The 15,929-nt window shown below is 44.6% G+C and overlaps 1 protein-coding gene across 1 annotated transcript in view; it reads right to left on the bottom strand.

The window, feature by feature from the left end:
* The window catches only part of ACADVL (acyl-CoA dehydrogenase very long chain), a 46,297-nt gene that overhangs the window by 9,901 nt on the left and 20,467 nt on the right, over positions 1-15,929 (bottom strand). The window contains exons 4-6 of the mRNA XM_073654629.1: positions 8,541-8,613; positions 8,379-8,443; positions 7,910-8,044 (exon numbers count right to left, since the gene is read on the bottom strand). Coding sequence (XP_073510730.1) covers positions 7,910-8,044; positions 8,379-8,443; positions 8,541-8,613 — 273 coding nt within the window. The remainder of the gene's footprint in view (positions 1-7,909; positions 8,045-8,378; positions 8,444-8,540; positions 8,614-15,929) is intronic.

Genomic DNA, 15,929 nt, shown 5'->3' with positions numbered 1-15,929 from the left:
GCCGCCCTTCTCCTCAGTGGTGATATAGTAATATATATAGTAATATGGCCGCCCTTCTCCTCAGTGTGATATAGTAATATGGCCGCCCTTCTCCTCAGAGGTGATATAGTAATATATAGTAATATGGCCGCCCTTCTCCTCAGAGGTGATATAGTAATATATAGTAATATGGCCGCCCTTCTTCTCAGTGGTGATATATTAATATATAGTAATATGGCCGCCCTTCTCCTCAGTGGTGATATAGTAATATATAGTAATATGGCCGCCCTTCTCCTCAGTGGTGATATAGTAATATGGTCGCCCTTCTCCTCAGTGGTGATATAGTAATATGGCCGCCCTTCTCAGTGGTGATATAGTAATATATAGTAATATGGCCGCCCTTCTCCTCAGAGGTGATATAGTAATATATAGTAATATGGCCGCCCTTCTTCTCAGTGGTGATATAGTAATATATATATAGTAATATGGCTGCCCTTCTCCTCAGTGGTGATATAGTAATATATATAGTAATATGGCCGCCCTTCTCCTCAGTGTGATACAGTAATATATATATATATATATATATAGTAATATGGCCGCCCTTCTCCTCAATGTGATATAGTAATATATATAGTAATATGGCCGCCCTTCTCCTCAGTGGTGATATAGTAATATATATTAATATGGCCGCCCTTCTCCTCAGTGGTGATATAGTAATATGGCCGCCCTTCTCCTCAGTGGTGATATAGTAATATATATTAATATGGCCGCCCTTCTTCTCAGTGGTGATATAGTAATATATAGTAATATGGCCGCCCTTCTCCTCAGTGGTGATATAGTAATATATAGTGATATGGCCGCTCTTCTCAGTGGTGATATAGTAATACGGCCGCCCTTCTCTGTGGTAATATATAGTAATATGGCCGCCCTTCTCCTCAGAGGTGATATAGTAATATATAGTAATATGGCCGCCCTTCTTCTCAGTGGTGATATAGTAATATATAGTAATATGGCCGCCCTTCTCCTCAGTGGTGATATAGTAATATGGCCGCTCTTCTCAGTGGTGATATAGTAATATATAGTAATACGGCCGCCCTTCTCTGTGGTGATATAGTAATATATAGTAATATGGCCGCCCTTCTCCTCAGTGGTGATATAGTAATATATAGTAATATGGCCGCCCTTCTCCTCAGTGGTGATATAGTAATATGGCCGCCCTTCTCTGTGGTGATATAGTAATATATAGTAATATGGCCGCCCTTCTCCTTAGAGGTTATATCGTAATATATAGTAATATGGCCGCCCTTCTCCTCAGTGGTGATATAGTAATATATAGTAATATGGCCGCCCTTCTCCTCAGTGGTGATATAGTAATATATAGTAATATGGCCGCCCTTCTTCTCAGTGGTTATATAGTAATATATAGTAATATGGCCGCTCTGCTCTTCAGTGGTGATATAGTAATATATAGTAATATGGCCGCCCTTCTCCTCAGTGGTGATATAGTAATATATAGTAATACGGCTGCACTTCTCCTCAGTGGTGATATAGTAATATACAGTAATATGGCCGCTCTTCTTCTCAGTGGTGATATAGTAATATATAGTAATATGGCCGCACTTCTCCTCAGTGGTGATATAGTAATATACAGTAATATGGCCGCTCTTCTTCTCAGTGGTGATATAGTAATATATAGTAATATGGCCGCTCTTCTCTTCAGTGGTGATATAGTAATATATATAGTAATATGGCCCCTCTTCTCTTCAGTGGTGATATAGTAATATATATAGTAATATGGCCGCCCTTCTCCTCAGTGGTGATATAGTAATACGGCTGCACTTCTCCTCAGTGGTGATATAGTAATATACAGTAATATGGCCGCTCTTCTTCTCAGTGGTGATATAGTAATATATAGTAATATGGCCGCCCTTCTCCTCAGTGGTGATATAGTAATATATAGTAATATGGCCGCCCTTCTCATCAGTGGTGATATAGTAATATATAGTAATATGGCCGCCCTTCTTCTCAGTGGTGATATAGTAATATATAGTAATATGGCCGCCCTTCTCCTCAGTGGTGATATAGTAATATGGCCGCCCTTCTCCTCAGTGGTGATATCGTAATATATAGTAATATGGCCGCCCTTCTCCTCAGTGGTGATATAGTAATATATAGTAATATGGCCGCCCTTCTCCTCAGTGGTGATATAGTAATATATAGTAATATGGCCGCCCTTCTTCTCAGTGGTGATATAGTAATATATAGTAATATGGCTGCCCTTCTCCTCAGTGGTGATATAGTAATATATAGTAATATGGCCGCCCTTCTCCTCAGTGTGATATAGTAATATGGCCGCCCTTCTCAGTGTGATATAGTAATATATATAGTAATATGGCCGCCCTTCTCCTCAGTGGTGATATAGTAATATGGCCGCCCTTCTTCTCAGTGGTGATATAGTAATATATAGTAATATGGCCGCCCTTCTCCTCAGTGGTGATATAGTAATATATAGTAATATGGCCGCCCTTCTCCTCAGTGGTGATATAGTAATATATAGTAATATGGCCGCCCTTCTCCTTAGAGGTGATATCGTAATATATAGTAATATGGCCGCCCTTCTCCTCAGTGGTGATATAGTAATATGGCCGCCCTTCTCCTCAGTGGTGATATAGTAATATATAGTAATATGGCCGCCCTTCTTCTCAGTGGTGATATAGTAATATATAGTAATATGGCCGCCCTTCTCCTCTGTGGTGATATAGTAATATATAGTAATATGGCTGCCCTTCTCCTCAGTGGTGATATAGTAATATATAGTAATATGGCCGCCCTTCTCCTCAGTGTGTTATAGTAATATGGCCGCCCTTCTCAGTGTGATATAGTAATATATATAGTAATATGGCCGCCCTTCTCCTCAGTGGTGATATAGTAATATATAGTAATACGGCTGCACTTCTCCTCAGTGGTGATATAGTAATATACAGTAATATGGCCGCTCTTCTTCTCAGTGGTGATATAGTAATATATAGTAATATGGCCGCCCTTCTCCTCAGTGGTGATATAGTAATATATAGTAATATGGCCGCCCTTCTCCTCAGAGGTGATATAGTAATATGGCCGCCCTTCTCCTCAGAGGTGATATAGTAATATATAGTAATATGGCCGCCCTTCTCCTCAGTGGTGATATAGTAATATATAGTAATATGGCCGCCCTTCTCCTCAGAGGGGATATAGTAATATATAGTAATATGGCCGCCCTTCTCCTCAGAGGTGATATAGTAATATGGCCGCCCTTCTCCTCAGTGTGATACAGTAATATATATAGTAATATGGCCGCCCTTCTCCTCAGTGGTGATATAGTAATATATAGTAATATGGCCGCTCTTCTTCTCAGTGTGTTATAGTAATATGGCCGCCCTTCTCAGTGTGATATAGTAATATATATAGTAATATGGCCGCCCTTCTCCTCAGTGGTGATATAGTAATATGGCCGCCCTTCTCCTCAGTGGTAAAATAGTAATATATAGTAATATGGCCGCCCTTCTTCTCAGTGGTGATATAGTAATATATAGTAATATGGCCGCCCTTCTCCTCAGTGGTGATATAGTAATATATAGTAATATGGCTGCCCTTCTCCTCAGTGGTGATATAGTAATATATAGTAATATGGCCGCCCTTCTCCTCAGTGTGTTATAGTAATATGGCCGCCCTTCTCAGTGTGATATAGTAATATATATAGTAATATGGCCGCCCTTCTCCTCAGTGGTGATATAGTAATATATAGTAATACGGCTGCACTTCTCCTCAGTGGTGATATAGTAATATACAGTAATATGGCCGCTCTTCTTCTCAGTGGTGATATAGTAATATATAGTAATATGGCCGCCCTTCTTCTCAGTGGTGATATAGTAATATATAGTAATATGGCCGCCCTTCTCCTCAGTGGTGATATAGTAATATATAGTAATATGGCTGCCCTTCTCCTCAGTGGTGATATAGTAATATATAGTAATATGGCCGCCCTTCTCCTCAGTGTGTTATAGTAATATGGCCGCCCTTCTCAGTGTGATATAGTAATATATATAGTAATATGGCCGCCCTTCTCCTCAGTGGTGATATAGTAATATATAGTAATACGGCTGCACTTCTCCTCAGTGGTGATATAGTAATATACAGTAATATGGCCGCTCTTCTTCTCAGTGGTGATATAGTAATATATAGTAATATGGCCGCCCTTCTCCTCAGTGGTGATATAGTAATATATAGTAATATGGCCGCCCTTCTCCTCAGAGGTGATATAGTAATATGGCCGCCCTTCTCCTCAGAGGTGATATAGTAATATATAGTAATATGGCCGCCCTTCTCCTCAGTGGTGATATAGTAATATATAGTAATATGGCCGCCCTTCTCCTCAGAGGGGATATAGTAATATATAGTAATATGGCCGCCCTTCTCCTCAGAGGTGATATAGTAATATGGCCGCCCTTCTCCTCAGTGTGATACAGTAATATATATAGTAATATGGCCGCCCTTCTCCTCAGTGGTGATATAGTAATATATAGTAATATGGCCGCTCTTCTTCTCAGTGTGTTATAGTAATATGGCCGCCCTTCTCAGTGTGATATAGTAATATATATAGTAATATGGCCGCCCTTCTCCTCAGTGGTGATATAGTAATATATAGTAATACGGCTGCACTTCTCCTCAGTGGTGATATAGTAATATACAGTAATATGGCCGCTCTTCTTCTCAGTGGTGATATAGTAATATATAGTAATATGGCCCCCCTTCTCCTCAGTGGTGATATAGTAATATATAGTAATATGGCCGCCCTTCTCCTCAGAGGTGATATAGTAATATGGCCGCCCTTCTCCTCAGTGTGATATAGTAATATATATAGTAATATGGCCGCCCTTCTCCTCAGTGGTGATATAGTAATATATAGTAATATGGCCGCCCTTCTCCTCAGAGGGGATATAGTAATATATAGTAATATGGCCGCCCTTCTCCTCAGAGGTGATATAGTAATATGGCCGCCCTTCTCCTCAGTGTGATACAGTAATATATATAGTAATATGGCCGCCCTTCTCCTCAGTGGTGATATAGTAATATATAGTAATATGGCCGCTCTTCTTCTCAGTGGTGATATAGTAATATATAGTAATATGGCCGCCCTTCTCAGAGGTGATATAGTAATATATAGTAATATGGCCGCCCTTCTCCTCAGAGGTGATATAGTAATATGGCCGCCCTTCTCCTCAGTGTGATACAGTAATATATATAGTAATATGGCTGCCCCTTTCCTCAGTGCGATATAGTAATATTTATAGTAATATGGCTGCCCTTCTCCTCAGTGTGATATAGTAATATATATAGTAATATGGCCGCCCTTCTCCTCAGTGGTGATATAGTAATATGGCTGCCCTTCTCCTCAGAGGTGATATAGTAATATATAGTAATATGGCCGCCCTTCTCAGTGGTGATATAGTAATATATATAGTAATATGGCCGCCCTTCTCCTCAGTGGTTATATAGTAATATGGCCACCCTTCTCCTCAGTGGTGATATAGTAATATGGCCACCCTTCTCCTCAGTGGTGATATAGTAATATGGCCACCCTTCTCCTCAGTGGTGATATAGTAATATATAGTAATATGGCTGCCCTTCTCCTCAGAGGTGATATAGTAATATATAGTAATATGGCCGCCCTTCTCCTCAGAGGTGATATAGTAATATGGCCGCCCTTCTCCTCAGAGGTGATATAGTAATATATAGTAATATGGCCGCCCTTCTCCTCAGAGGTGATATAGTAATATGGCCGCCCTTCTCCTCAGTGTGATACAGTAATATATATAGTAATATGGCTGCCCCTTTCCTCAGTGCGATATAGTAATATTTATAGTAATATGGCTGCCCTTCTCCTCAGTGTGATATAGTAATATATATAGTAATATGGCCGCCCTTCTCCTCAGTGGTGATATAGTAATATGGCTGCCCTTCTCCTCAGAGGTGATATAGTAATATATAGTAATATGGCCGCCCTTCTCAGTGGTGATATAGTAATATATATAGTAATATGGCCGCCCTTCTCCTCAGTGGTTATATAGTAATATGGCCACCCTTCTCCTCAGTGGTGATATAGTAATATGGCCACCCTTCTCCTCAGTGGTGATATAGTAATATGGCCACCCTTCTCCTCAGTGGTGATATAGTAATATATAGTAATATGGCTGCCCTTCTCCTCAGAGGTGATATAGTAATATATAGTAATATGGCCGCCCATTCTCTGTGGCTTTGGGCACTATTTGGATCTGTTCTGTCGGTATTTTCCGACCTGGGCACTGACGTACACGTCTGGACACACGGTGCTGTAACCCCTCAATGACGGAGCCCCGTTTCTCACATCGGACGAGCATCACTTTATGTGGTGAGAATTCGGGAGCTTCTGGGTACTCTGACTGTTTTTCGTGACACATTGTACTTTATGTTCGTGGTAAATTTAGGCTCATAAGTTTTTCTGTGAAAAGATCTGAGAATGCAAAGCGTTTCTTTTTCGGACAGTGAGTGCTCGCCTCCACCCGCACCGGTCGCCCCACAGCGGCCCATGTCCCAGGTGTCTACTCGCTCTCAGCCTCATTTTTCAGACGTCCCTTTATTTCGCTACGATGATTGAAAGGTTAAAATTTAGCAGCAATTTTTCATTTTTTTTTCAAGAAAAATTACAAAATTTATTTCTGGATCTGTTCAGTGTTGAAGGGACTTTGAGGGGCCGCGATATTGTAACCCCCCCAGGTTAATAAGCCCTGATTGGTTACAACCCTGATGGGGAGCGATGCTGCAGGATGGCAGCGGTCACTTACGGCAGACACCTGCGGCACTTTTTGCTTGTTGGGAGGCGCTATCCGTTTATTTCTCAGCGTCAGGGAAAAGAGGCACTGAGGACTTCGGCCCCCTAATGGCGGCGGTTAGCAGCATAACCCACACCCGCCGTGCACGCTCTGCTTTCACTTCTGGTTTGAGGGATTTTCCTCCGTTCTTCCTTGGAGACTTCTTCCAGTTCTGTGAGATTCCTGTCTTGTCTTGCACGCTCTGCTATTTTGAGGTCTAGCCACAGATTTTCAATGATGTTTAGATCCGGGGACTGTGAGGGCCATTGTAAAACTTTCATCTTTTTCCTGTTCCACTGCTGAAAGAAAGTGTCTTCTAATCACCGGCAGGAGGTTTGGGAGGTGATTGTGATCCATCTTCATTCTGAAAAGGTCCAGCGAGCTCCTCTGAAATAATCCCACCCATAGCAGTGCCCACCTCCACCTTGCTGGGTTCTGAGGGAAAGTGGAGGTTTGCGCTCGGCACTGATCCAGCCACGACCCATCCACCTGCTCCATCCAGAGTCGCTCTCATCTCATCAGTCCATACAACCTGTGAACAATCTGGCTCAGATATTTCTGGGCCCAGGCCTGATGTTTCCACTTCTGTGTCTTACTCAGTGGCGGTCGGGGTCAGCCTCCTCGGTGCGGCCGTGTCTCTATGGTGCTGGTTCTGTGAACTGCGTCCTCTGTAGACTGGGCACAATCTAGGAGTCGGGAAATCTCTTTTTGGCCATTTTGCTTGAGAACAAGCTGCTAATAATTCTGTACACCCCCCGATAAAAAGCAGGGTAATTCTGAGGGGATGCCCCCTCATTATACAAACACATATCACCTGATAGGCTTCATCCAATCAGCATTCAGAATTATACAGGTGGTGGGAAAGCTGCAGAGAATGGTGATCTGGTGACCTCCACACGGCTGGTAACTCTGCACACGGTGCACGAACCACCACAGACCAGCAGCGAGGGCCGGGGCTCAGCTGGCACACACAGCAACACCGGTAACACATCCAGACAACCCTGTCACCGCAGCGCACTCGCCACCAGTCCCCGCCACAGTACCTGTGTGTTATTCAGTGCTAACCCTCCCAGCTCCACCGGCACTTGCAGACCAAACGCCCCAAGCTCTTTCAGAGCCAACATGGACTTGTCATCTACTCTCTGGAGGTCGTCGTTCAGGGCAGGATCATTAACCTCCTAAAACAGGAAGACACAGAAAGAAATCTTACACATGGTCCTCCAGGATGTCCTGCACAAATTAATACCCCATCCTCAAGGAGCAACATCCAGTCATTACCCCATCCTCATGGCAGCCAATTATGGCCTTCAGTCTTCACAACTTTCCAAACAGCTCCTCAATGATTTACTATGTCTGACATTCTACGTCGCCTCAGGTCCTTTTCCTAAGCCCCCCGCCTCCCCTCCCGCGTCGTCTTGCGTCATCCTAGGTCTTTTTCTTTCTTGACCCCCTTTCCCATCCGCTCGTCCATTCCCCTCTTGATCTAATCTACATATCACGCGGTTTCCTTACTTGGAAGAATCTGGACACCGGACTGACCAACTCACTGAGGAACTGCGCCTGATCCTCACTCAACACTACAAGTAGAGAAGATAAAATGAGAGTGGACAGGACTCACACAGAGGCCAGACGGTGTCAGATACATGGACATCCACAGTCCTGCTGGTATCTTACCTGAGGGATATGGGAAGACTTGCTGTGTGTGAATCAATCCGCTGAACATCCCCACCGCAAATGACAGAGATTCCTGGAGACGAACGAAGAACAACAGTCAGTCAACACAGACAGCCGGCAATACTATATACCCAGGTGTATGACTGCTCCCACTGTACACACTACACCCGGCAGTACTATATACCCAGGTGTATGACTGCTCCCACTGTACACACTACACCCGGCAGTACTATATACCCAGGTGTATAACTGGTCCCACTGTACACACTACACCCAGCAGTACTATATACCCAGGTCTATGACTGGTCCCACTGTACACACTACACCCGGCAGTACTATATACCCAGGTGTATGACTGCTCCCACTGTACACACTACACCCGGCAGTACTATATACCCAGGTGTATGACTGCTCCCACTGTACACACTACACCCGGCAGTACTATATACCCAGGTCTATGACTGGTCCCACTGTACACACTACACCCGGCAGTACTATATGCCCAGGTGTATGACTGCTCAAACTGTACGTACTACACCCATCAGTACTATATATCCTGGTGTATGGCTGCTCGCACTGTACAAACTACACCCAGCAGTACTATATACCCAGGTGTATGACTGCTCCCACTGTACACACTACACCCGGCAGTACTATATGCCCAGGTGTATGTCTGTTCCCACTGTACACACTACACCCAGCAGTACTATATACTCAGGTATATGACTGCTCCCACTGTACACACTACACCCGGCAGTACTATATACCCAGGTGTATGACTGCTCCCACTGTACACACTACACCCGGCAGTACTATATGCCCAGGTGTATGACTGCTCCCACTGTACACACTACACCCGGCAGTACTATATACTCAGGTATATGACTGCTCCCACTGTACACACTACACCCGGCAGTACTATATACCCAGGTCTATGACTGGTCCCACTGTACACACTACACCCGGCAGTACTATATGCCCAGGTGTATGACTGCTCAAACTGTACGTACTACACCCATCAGTACTATATATCCTGGTGTATGGCTGCTCGCACTGTACAAACTACACCCAGCAGTACTATATACCCAGGTGTATGACTGCTCCCACTGTACACACTACACCCGGCAGTACTATATGCCCAGGTGTATGTCTGTTCCCACTGTACACACTACACCCAGCAGTACTATATACTCAGGTATATGACTGCTCCCACTGTACACACTACACCCGGCAGTACTATATACCCAGGTGTATGACTGCTCCCACTGTACACACTACACCCGGCAGTACTATATGCCCAGGTGTATGACTGCTCCCAATGTACACACTACACTCGGCAGTACTATATGCCCAGGTGTATGACTGCTCCCAATGTACACACTACACTCGGCAGTACTATATACCCAGGTGTATGACTGCTCGCACTGTACACACTACACCCGGCAGTACTATATGCCCAGGTGTATGACTGCTCCCACTGTACACACTACACCCGGCAGTACTATATGCCCAGGTGTATGACTGCTCCCACTGTACAAACTACACCCAGCAGTACTATATACTCAGGTGTATGACTGCTCCCACTGTACACACTACACCCAGCAGTACTATATACTCAGGTATATGACTGCTCAAGCTGTACACACTACACCCGGCAGTACTATATACCCAGGTGTATGACTGGTCCCACTGTACACACTACACCCGGAAAGACTATATACTCAGGTGTATGACTACTCCCACTGTATACACTACACCCGGCAGTACTATATACCCAAGTGTATGGCTGCTCGCACTGTACAAACTACACCCAGCAGTACTATATACCCAGGTGTATGACTGCTCCCACTGTACACACTACACCCGGCAGTACTATATGCCCAGGTGTATGACTGCTCCCACTGTACACACTACACCCGGCAGTACTATATGCCCAGGTGTATGTCTGTTCCCACTGTACACACTACACCCTGCAGTACTATATGCCCAGGTGTATGACTGCTCCCAATGTACACTACACCCGGCAGTACTATATACCCAGGTGTATGACTGCTCGCACTGTACACACTACACCCAGCAGTACTATATGCCCAGGTGTATGACTGTACACACTACACCCGGCAGTACTATATGCCCAGGTGTATGACTGCTCCCACTGTACAAACTACACCCAGCAGTACTATATACCCAGGTGCATGACTTCTCCCACTGTACACACTACACACGGCAGTACTATATACCCAGGTGCATGACTTCTCCCACTGTACACACTACACACGGCAGTACTATATACCCAGGTGTATGACTGCTCCCACTGTACACACTACACCCGGCAGTACTATATGCCCAGGTGTATGACTGCTCCCACTGTACACACTACACCCGGCAGTACTATATGCCCAGGTGTGTGACTGCTCCCACTGTACACACTACACCCGGCAGTACTATATGCCCAGGTGTATGACTGGTCCAACTGTACACACTACACCCGGCAGTACTATATGCCCAGGTGTGTGACTGCTCCCACTGTACACACTACACCCGGCAGTACTATATGCCCAGGTGTATGACTGCTCCCACTGTACACACTACACCCGGCAGTACTATATACCCAGGTGTATGACTGCTCCCACTGTACACACTACACCCGGCAGTACTATATACCCAGGTCTATGACTGGTCCCACTGTACACACTACACCCACCAATACTATATACCCAGGTGTATGACTGCTCTCACTGTACACACTACACTGGGCAGTACTATATGCCCAGGTGTATGACTGCTCAAAATGTACGTACTACACCCGGCAGTACTATATACCCAGGTGTATGACTGCTCCCACTGTACACACTACACCCGGCAGTACTATATACCCAGGTGTATAACTGCTCCCACTGTACACACTACACCCGGCAGTACTATATACTCAGGTGTATGACTGCTCCCACTGTACACACTACACCCGGCAGTACTATATACTCAGGTGTATGACTGCTCTCACTGTACACACTACACTGGGCAGTACTATATGCCCAGGTGTATGACTGCTCAAACTGTACGTACTACACCCGGCAGTACTATATACCCAGGTGTATGACTGCTCCCACTGCACACACTACACCCGGCAGTACTATATACACAGGTGTATGACTGCTCCCACTGTACACACTACACCCGGCAGTACTATATGTCCAGGTGTATGACTGCTCAAACTGTACGTACTACACCCGGCAGTACTATATGCTCAGGTGTATGACGGCTCCCACTGTACACACTACACCCAGCAGTACTACAACCCCTGGCAAAAATTATGGAATCACCGGGCTCGGAGGATGTTCATTTAGTTGTTTAATGTTGTTGAAAAAAAGCAGATCACAGACATGGCACAAAACTAAAGTCATTTCAAATGGCAACTTTAGGGCTTTAAGAAACACTAAAAGAAATCAAGATTAAAAATGTGGTACTCAGTAAGGGTAATTTTTTTCAGACCAAGCAGAGGAAAATATTATGGAATCATGAAAAACAAACACACAAAAGAACACTCCAATACATCACTAGTATTTTGTTGCACCACCTCTGGCTTTAATAACAGCTTGCAGTCTCTGAGGCATGGACTTAATGAGTGACAAACAGTACTCTTCATCAATCTCGCTGCAACTTTCTCTGATTGCTGTTGCCAGATCAGCTTTGCAGGTTGGAGCCTTGTCATGGACCATTTTCTTCAACTTACACCAAAGATTTTCAATTGGATTGAGCTCCGGACTATTTGCAGCCCATGACATGGACCTTATGTGTCTTCTTTCAAGGAATGTTTTCACAGTTTTTGCTCTATGGCAGGATGCATTATCATCTTGAAAAATGATGTCATCATCCCCAAACATCGTTTCAATTGATGGGATAAGAAAACTGTCCAAAGTATCAATGTAAACTTGGGCATTTATTGAAGATGTAAGGACAGCCATCTCCCCAGTGCCTTTACCTGACATGCAGCCCCATATCATCAATGACTGTGGAGATTTGCATGTTCTCTTCATGCCGTCATCTTTATAAATCTCATTGGAACGGCATCAAACAAAAGTTCCAGCATCATCACCTTGCCCAATGCAGATTCGCGACTCATCACTGAATATGACTTTCATCCAGTCATCCACAGTCCACGATTGCTTTTCCTTAGCCCATTGTAACCTTGTTTTTTTGTGTTTAGGTGTTAATAATGGCTTATGTTTAGCTTTTCTGTATGTAAATCCCATTTCCTTTAGGCGGTTTCTTACGTTTCGGTCACAGACATTGACTCCAGTTTCCTCCCATTCGTTCCTCATTTGTTTTGTTGGGCATTTCCTGTTTTGGAGACATTTTGCTTTAGGTTTCCGGTCTTGACGCTTTGATGTCTTCCTTGGTCTACCAGTATGTTTGCCTTTAACAACCTTCCCATGTTGTTTGTATTTTGTCCAGATTATAGACACAGCTGACTGTGAACAACCAACATCTTTTGCAACATTGCGTGATGATTTACCTTCTTTTAAGAATTTGATAATCCTCTCCTTTGTTTCAATTGACATCTCTCGTGTTGGAGCCATGATTCATGTGAGTCCACTTGGTGCAACAGCTCTCCAAGGTATGATCACTAGTGTTGAGCGAGTATGTTCTGTTAACCCTTTCGCTGAGCATGCTCGGGACGAGCTCCGAGTATTTACAGCTGCTCGGTGATGTGTTTGAATGGCTTCCGTGTGCATGATTTGCGACTTTTTGACAGCTTTATTACATGTGGGGAATGTCTATTTCTTACACATTCCTCACATGTAATAAAGCTGTCAAACAGTTGCAAATCATGCACACGGGAGCGATTCAACCATATCATCGAGCGGCTGTAAATACTCAGAGCTTGCCCGAGCATACTCGGAACAGAACATACTCGGCTCAACACTAATGATCACTCCTTTTTAGATGCAGACTAACGAAAATATCTAGTTTGATGCAGGTGTTAATTTTGGAAATGAAAATTTACAGGGTGATTCCATAATTTTTTCCTCAGAATTGAGTGATTCCATAATTTTTTCCTCTGCTTGGTCTGAAAAAATTACCCTTACTGAGAAGCACATTTTTAATCTTGATTTCTTTTAGTGTTTTTTAAAGCCCTAAAGTTGCCATTTGAAATGACTTTAGTTTTGTGCCATGTCTGTGATCGGCTTTTTTTCAACAACATTAAACAACTGAATGAACATCCTCTGAGCCCGGTGATTCCAGAATTTTTGCCAGGGGTTGTATATACCCAGGTGTAAGACGGCTCCCACTGTACACACTACACCCGGCAGTACTATATACCCAGGTGTATGACTGCTCCCACTGTACACACTACACCCACCAATACTATATACCCAGGTGTAAGACGGCTCCCACTGTACACACTATAGCCGGCAGTACTATATACCCAGGTGTATGACTGCTCCCACTGTACACACTACAACCGGCATTACTATATACCCAGGTGTATGACTGCTCCCACTGTACACACTACACCCACCAATACTATATACCCAGGTGTATGACTGCTCCCACTGTACACACTACACCCAGCAGTACTATATACCCAGGTGTGTGACTGCTCCTACTGTACACACTACACCCGGCAGTACTATATACCCAGGTGTATGACTACTCCCACTGTACACACTACACCCGGCAGTACTATATACCCAGGTGTATGACTACTCCCACTGTACACACTACACCCGGCAGTACTATATACCCAGGTGTATGACTACTCCCACTGTACACACTACACCCAGCAGTACTATATACCCAGGTGTATGACTGCTCGCACTGTACACACTACACCCACCAATACTATATACCCAGGTGTATGACTGCTCCCACTGTACACACTATACCCGGCAGTACTATATACCCAGGTGTATGACTGCTCCCACTGTACACACTACACCCGGCAGTACTATATACCCAGGTGTATGACTGCTCCCACTGTACACACTACACCCGGCAGTACTATATACCCAGGTGTATGACTGCTCCCACTGTACACACTACACCCAGCAGTACTATATACCCAGGTGTATGACTTCTCCCACTGTACACACTACACCCGGCAGTACTATATACCCAGGTGTATGACTGCTCCCACTGTACACACTACACCCACCAGTACTATATACCCAGGTGTATGACTGCTCCCACTGTACACACTACACCCACCAATACTATATACTCAGGTGTATGACTGCTCAAACTGTACACACTACACCCATCAGTACTATATACTCAGGTGTATGACTGCTCGCACTGTACATACTACACCCGGCAGTACTATATACCCAGGTGTATGACTGCTCCCACTGTACACACTACACCCGGCAGTACTATATACTCAGGTGTATGACTGCTCCCACTGTACACACTACACCCAGCAGTACTATATACTCAGGTGTATGACTTCTCCCACTGTACACACTACACCCGGCAGTACTATATACTCAGGTATATGACTGCTCCCACTGTACACACTACACCCGGCAGTACTATATACCCAGGTGTATGACTACTCCCACTGTACACACTACACCCAGCAGTACTATATACTCAGGTGTATGACTTCTCCCACTGTACACACTACACCCGGCAGTACTATATACTCAGGTATATGACTGCTCCCACTGTACACACTACACCCGGCAGTACTATATACCCAGGTGTATGACTACTCCCACTGTACACACTACACCCAGCAGTACTATATACTCAGGTGTATGACTTCTCCCACTGTACACACTACACCCAGCAGTACTATATACTCAGGTATATGACTGCTCCCACTGTACACACTACACCAGGCAGTACTATATACCCAGGTGTATGACTACTCCCACTGTACACACTACACCCGGCAGTACTATATACCCAGGTGTATGACTACTCCCACTGTACACACTACACCCGGCAGTACTATATACCCAGGTGTATGACTACTCCCACTGTACACACTACACCCGGCAGTACTATATACCCAGGTGTATGACTACTCCCACTGTACACACTACACCCGGCAGTACTATACACCCAGGTGCATGACTTCTCCCACTGTACACACTACACCCGGCAGTACTATATACTCAGGTGTATGACTGCTCCCACTGTACACACTACACCCGGCAGTACTATATACTCAGGTGTATGACTGCTCCCACTGTACACACTACACCCGGCAGTACTATATACCCAGGTGTATGACTGCTTGCACTGTACACACTACACCCGGCAGTACTATATACCCAGGTGTATGATTGCTCCCACTGTACACACTACACCCGGCAGTACTATATACCCAGGTGTATGACTGCTCGCACTGTACACACTACACCCACCAATACTATA

The sequence above is a fragment of the Phyllobates terribilis genome, unplaced genomic scaffold (assembly GCF_046119375.1).
Source record: "Phyllobates terribilis strain yellow unplaced genomic scaffold, ASM4611937v1 Scaffold_11__3_contigs__length_659146591, whole genome shotgun sequence".
NCBI lineage: Eukaryota > Metazoa > Chordata > Amphibia > Anura > Dendrobatidae > Phyllobates > Phyllobates terribilis.
The sequence above is the reverse complement of the archived record's forward strand: the minus strand, read 5'-3'. Positions and strand labels throughout refer to the sequence as shown.